Source organism: Lygodium microphyllum, chromosome 1 (genome assembly GCF_053477565.2).
Source record: "Lygodium microphyllum isolate KBCC chromosome 1, Lygodium_microphyllum_v1.1.10, whole genome shotgun sequence".
NCBI lineage: Eukaryota > Viridiplantae > Streptophyta > Polypodiopsida > Schizaeales > Lygodiaceae > Lygodium > Lygodium microphyllum.
Window position 1 is genome coordinate 98,855,919 of NC_141135.1, and position 6,000 is coordinate 98,861,918.

General features: G+C 42.8%; 1 protein-coding gene across 3 annotated transcripts; it reads left to right on the forward strand.

The window, feature by feature from the left end:
• The first annotated feature begins 2,127 nt into the window (after positions 1-2,127).
• On the forward strand, positions 2,128-5,644 carry LOC148041445 (expansin-A4-like). Of its 3 annotated transcripts, none has more exons than XM_087679595.1 (4): positions 2,128-2,319; positions 3,096-3,256; positions 4,138-4,456; positions 5,153-5,644. In XM_087679595.1, coding segments are annotated over exons 1-4 (786 nt in total). In that variant the 5' UTR covers positions 2,128-2,317; the 3' UTR covers positions 5,457-5,644. The 3 variants fall into 3 exon arrangements, with proteins under 3 accessions (XP_087535721.1, XP_087535701.1, XP_087535710.1); XM_087679575.1 differs by lacking the exon at positions 2,128-2,319 and adding an exon at positions 2,601-3,009; XM_087679584.1 differs by lacking the exon at positions 2,128-2,319 and adding an exon at positions 2,601-2,924.
• The last annotated feature ends 356 nt before the right edge of the window (positions 5,645-6,000 follow it).

Sequence of the window (6,000 nt, forward strand, 5' to 3'; positions counted from 1 at the left end):
GATATGTCTCTTTGGAATATTTAAAGAAGGAAGTGTGAGCTATACCATTGTGAATCCTTGAGTGTAAGGATCTAGTTGTGTATCCATGATAAAGAATGGTTGATTGGGAATGCATTTCCACCTTGAGGGGAGGAGCCTCATTTCCCACATAAAGTGTAATCCATTTGTTGTCATGATTGTGTGGGATGATACAAGCTTGTTTGAGCTTATCCAACTTCAAGACCAAGAATTATGATGTTGCAATATATTTTAGGTGCATAGTGCAAGATTTTGATTATGATTAGGAAGTATTTTTATTATTCTCATGGATGTCATTCAAAATAAATACAAGATAACACATAAGTTCGATGAAGCTGCTAAAAATACACATACAGCATATGGCTTGTAAAATCAACAAATGAAAAATCTTGATACATAGGGGCACTTACATTGTAAAAGACCTACATACGGGGGTCTAGCCCTCAACTTCCAAAATATATAAGTATAGGGTTTTACAAACACTCTATGAATGCATCATGTGTTACTAGATGGGGTCCTTATATGGGGTCTCCATGTATTGATCCCCTCTTTATTGAAAATGCATTAGGTACTCTACATACCCCTAGACCAAGCTTCAAAAGCTTGCAATCATATGCATTCAGAATAAGATTGAAAAAATCAAGTGTATTGCAACAATGGTATTTCTTTGCAGTTGGCTTAACCATTACACTTCTTCTATAAATTGGTTAGGTCTTTGTGGTAGACTCTGCCCCATAAGGTTTTGTAGGGTGATTGGGGTATACTTGTCCCAATAAGCCCATGGTGTGATATGCCACCCAAATTGAGAAGATCAATTTCTATGTATTGGAAAATTTGGCATCCACTAGTTTGTACCAGGGGGCAATATTTGCCCATCTAGATAAGCATTAGATTTTGAAATCTGTGTCCATTTTTTAATCTATGTCCATTTTGATCCATACAAGCCAATAGTGGTTTATTTTCTTGTGCATCAACTAAGTGCATATTCACATTATTATAGCACATACTTGGTGATGAATATGTTACAAACAACATGTTGTTGCCCTCTATTCTTATTGATGTGCAATACGTCATGAAGAATGATGAACAACTATGGATATTATCTCAAGTTTCACTTGTCTTAGGGATTGAACTTTTAAGTTGAAGATTTAAACTCAAAAATTGTGGTGAAAGATCTATATTAGAAAGTAGCCATCTATCTTGATTAGTATCATGAGAAATGTAAAAGGGTCCTTGCATGTATAGTTGTCTTTCTTATAGTTTAGCCAACCCATTTGGCCCTCATGTTGCATATTAGGCCTCATGGTTCGTAAGTTGTGTGAGACATTACATTTGGCTCACATGGTATTAGGCCTTCCGATGCCTCAAGTGTGACGAGTCACACTTGGCCCTCATGCAAGAGGGTCTTAGACCTCTAGGAGGTAATCTAAACTGGCCCTTATGGAGGTGGGTATTAGGCCTCTTGGAAGGATCCTACCGCCTTAGCAAAGAAGAGTACTCATGGAGGTGGATATTAGGCATCTTGGAAGGACCCTATTGCCTTAGCATACGAAGAGTACTAAGCAAACACATGGGTTGTTTAGTGGTTGGGTGGTTTGGAAAAAATAAATGGGTAAGGAGTATGGGTCTTATGGCGTGGTTGACATTATGCTGTGAGAGAGGGAGGATGGGATGGATAGAGGGGCCCCACGACGGAAGCCAACCGAAAGTGGGGTGAGCGACGGGGGGTGGCGGGAAGGCGGGCCAGGGTGTTGGAAAATTTATGCGTCAACTTGCAGCTGCATCACGACCGACTACGAGCATGGGAGAGAGAGAGAGAGAGAGTGTGTGTGTGTGTGTGTGTGTGTTTCCCTCTCTCGCGGCCCTCTCTCTCTAATAATCTCCCTCTCTCTCTCTCTCTCTCTGTGTCTTTCCCTCTCTCGCGGCCCTCTCTCTCTAATAATCTCCCTCTGAGAGAGAGAGAGAGAGAGAAGGCCGTCGTGGTTGTGCGGGGAGGAGGAGGAGGCGCCGCCTCGTCTCGTTTTTCCAAACTCTCTCGGACCCCCTCCCGTCCCCCTCTCTCTCTCTCTCTCCCTCGCTCGGACCCGCAGCCTTTCCCGTCATCCCCGCCGTTGATCAAGGAGCCAGGGATCTCCATCCCAAGTCAAAATCTCAGCCGTGCGATCGTGACCCCGCTCCCCCTCCCTTTATAAACCACAGCCTTCCTCCTCTCGTACCTACCCACCCAAGCCCCAACGATCAGATCATCGTCCAACCGACACACCACAGAGAGCTGTAGCCTCCAGGCTCCCCGTCCAAAATGTGAGTTGCTAATGCAGCCTTTTTAGTGATTAAACTAGTGTTGTTTACAGACTACAGTTCGCTAGTCAGGTGTTTTTGGGTTTTGATGCTCGCTTAGTATGGTCACGCTTTTCTTGTCTCCTATCCTTTTCATATGGACTTTTTGCGCTATGTCCTTATTCATTTGTGTCATGCGTCGCATGCCCTGACATGCCGTTGCCATGACCTCCCAAACAAACCTTTGTACACACCCTCGTGCTCACTTACTACTCTCGCCTCCCACAATCTTGGCACCATGTTAATATACCTGATCGTGCCATATTGGTCTGGTATAATCACCATATCCATCATAATCCTGCCATAGGTTTTGTGGTCCTTAATGATTATGACTTCATGCAAACATTGGTATTGTTTGAATCGGCATCATCCATTACATGGACACAGTTTCTTTTGAAATGGTTTGCGTCATAGTTAACTGGAACCCTAGTTATTATCATGTAGGAAGATTATCTAGAGACTATTTGATTGGCATTATCCAGTACGTTATTGAGGATTGATTTGCACCATTCTAGCTGACGAGCTGGGTTTCTTGTATCTGAATGGTGGATGGAAGGCTACGTTGATAGGTCTGTTCTTGTACCTGAATGTAGAAACTCGGCCCTAATTAACTGCAATGATGAGCTTAATGTACACGGCTGTCTTGGGCCTGAGGTTCGTTTTGCTTGTATGTACAAAAACTCAACCCTAATGGCGACGATACTGTGAATGATATTAGTATATGTTGTTACTTGCAACAGGGAGCTGGCGATGAGGTGCTGCTACGTCTTGTTATTCGTCGTGGTCTGTGGCGGCATTGGCTGCAGGGGGAGCTATTACGGAAGCGGTGGTGGAAACGATGCCGGGTGGGATGAAGCGCATGCGACGTTCTATGGGGGGAGCGATGCGTCGGGGACTATGGGTACGAAGATAAGCTACTGTAAAACTGCGTTGATGGTGGTAATGTGGCCAGCTAGTGGGTAATCATGGAACAGGTTAAGGTTAGATGACCTGACGCAAGAAGTTTTAGGCGAATTTCTACATTGTGAATTCTGAGAACATCGTGAGCTTTCTGACTGGGCTGTGCCCCCAACCATGTTTAACTAGGTAGGTACTTCAGGCCAGCGGCACCGTCATCCCAACTGCGCCTAACTAGATATCCGTTGCCTCTGGAGCAGACAACTCGTTTGGGCAAAAACTAGGCAAAAGAGCACCTTCTGCCACATGGAAGATGTCAAGAACTTCTCCTAACATGCTGTTAAAAACTGCATTGCATTGGCGGTGATAACGTATCCTAATGGTTAATCATGATGGTGATAACGTAGCCTCTGACGGTTAATCATGAACAGCTAAGGCTAGATGGTAGGGCTGGCCGATTGATTTAGGGGGTTAAAAGAGATGATAGGAACGGTTTGCTCATTGATTCAATTATGAAGTGCAGCGCTATTGTCGTAGCTTATTAAGGACGTGTCTTCATTATTAAATATAAGATAATTGATATGGGAAATATCAAGCACTTATCCTAACATACTGTAAAAACCGCATGGAACTGCATTGATGCTGATAACGTAGCCTAATAGTTAGTCATGTAACAGATAAGGCGAGATGGTAGGGCTGCCGGCTGATTGATAGGGGTTAAGAGAGATCGATAATAACGGTTTGCTCATCGGTTCAACTATGAGGCGCAGTGCTATTGTCGTAGGTTATACTTGTAGCTTATTATGGAGGTGTCTTCATTATTGAATATAAGATAACGAAGAAATGTGTGGCGGATGGTGATGATTGATGATGATGGGATCACAGCTGGAGCGTGCGGATACGGCGACCTGTACAGCCAGGGGTACGGGACGAACACGGCGGCGCTGAGCACGGCGCTGTTCAATGGGGGGGCGGCGTGCGGGGCGTGCTTCGAGCTGGTGTGTGTGGACGACCCGCAGTGGTGCGTGGCGGGGGCGGCGCCGCTGGTGGTGACGGCCACCAACTTTTGCCCGCCCAACTACGCCCTCGCCAGCGACAACGGCGGCTGGTGCAACCCCCCCCGCAAGCACTTTGACCTCGCCCAGCCCGCCTTCCAGCAGATCGCCCGCTACCGCGGCGGCATCGTCCCCGTCAAATTCCGACGGTCAGTATTCCTCCTCTCAGATCAGCAGTTGCTGCTCTCTCATAATTCATCTTCTCAATCATAATGACGACCACAACAACCATAATACTAACACTAACAATACTTCAGATCAGCACTCAACATTACCCAACTAACAATAATACTGACATAACATTAATCAATATTGTGTTTTTGCAAGGTCAGCACAACATAATAAATAGGGTATTGCCAATCTTCTTTTTGATTAAGGGGTTCCTCGCAGTAGTTTGGCTAAACATATCCTTATTAGGCTTCTATATTTAAATTCCTAACTTCGCAAACATAATCTTTAATTTATATGTATGACAATTGAATGCACTCATATCTTATATGTAACAATTCTCTCAATATGTATTTACTCATTCAATGCATACATGTAATATCCAACTAATTTAGACAACCATCTTGTGAATGCATTTTAAAGATTCACAACTCTAATTAGAAGATCTATGTTGTCAACATTAAGGCTACATAAGTTTAGAAAATGTTGAATTTACATCATTGTTACACATAACAACATTCTCCACATTAAGACTACGTAAGTTTAGAAAATGTTGAACTTACATCATTGCTACACAACATTCTCCACATTAAGAGATGCCTTAACAAGCCACATGATTAAATTTTATTTCTCTTCAATTGAGTAGATGGGCCTAACTTTTCCCTTTTATTATGCAGGGTTCCTTGTGTCAAGACAGGAGGTGTTCGATTTACCATTAATGGAAACCCAAACTTCAATCTTGTATTACTTACAAATGTTGGAGGAAGTGGTGATGTTGTATCGGTGTCCATAAAAGGATCAAAGACTGGGTGGATGCCCATGACAAGGAATTGGGGTCAGAACTGGCAATGCAATGAGATCCTTGTAGGCCAAGAACTTTCATTCCTTGTGAAAACTGATGATGGAAATTCACTCACATCCTATAATGTTGCCCCATCAAATTGGCTTTTTGGTCAAACTTTTGAAGGTGACCAATTCTAGAGGTTTATTCCTCCCTACATTAGCAGGGCTTTCAATGATCCGTAAATTTATTATGATAGGATGACTAGCTACTTATGGGCCTATAGACCAAGTCCAAAGGAGCAGCGGTGGTGAGCGATAGCCGCCCGCTCAATCTTAAGGATTTGTAGTGATTGCCTTTATTTATAACTCGAACATCATGATCACAAGTGGCATTTCCTTTATTGAATTTAGATTCCATATGCTTATAGCATTTTAGGTAGATTTTTGTTTGAGTCTTGGAGTCTTTGCTTTGTTTAAGACTACATTATTTATGCTTGATTCTTCTCTTTGCCTAAGACAAGCAATCTTATCATTGTTATTTAATAAGAATGCAAGGCTTGACATTACAAAGGACCATGATTTACCCAATGTTACTTGCCAATTGAATGGATCCTGCAAAACATATCATTTTCTCCTTTTTAGCACTTTTGGAACAATTACTAATTTGGAAAATGAAAATAGAAGTGGCATAGTTCTCTCACAATATATTTTGTTAAGACCAATAAAGCATCTTTTGCTCTTA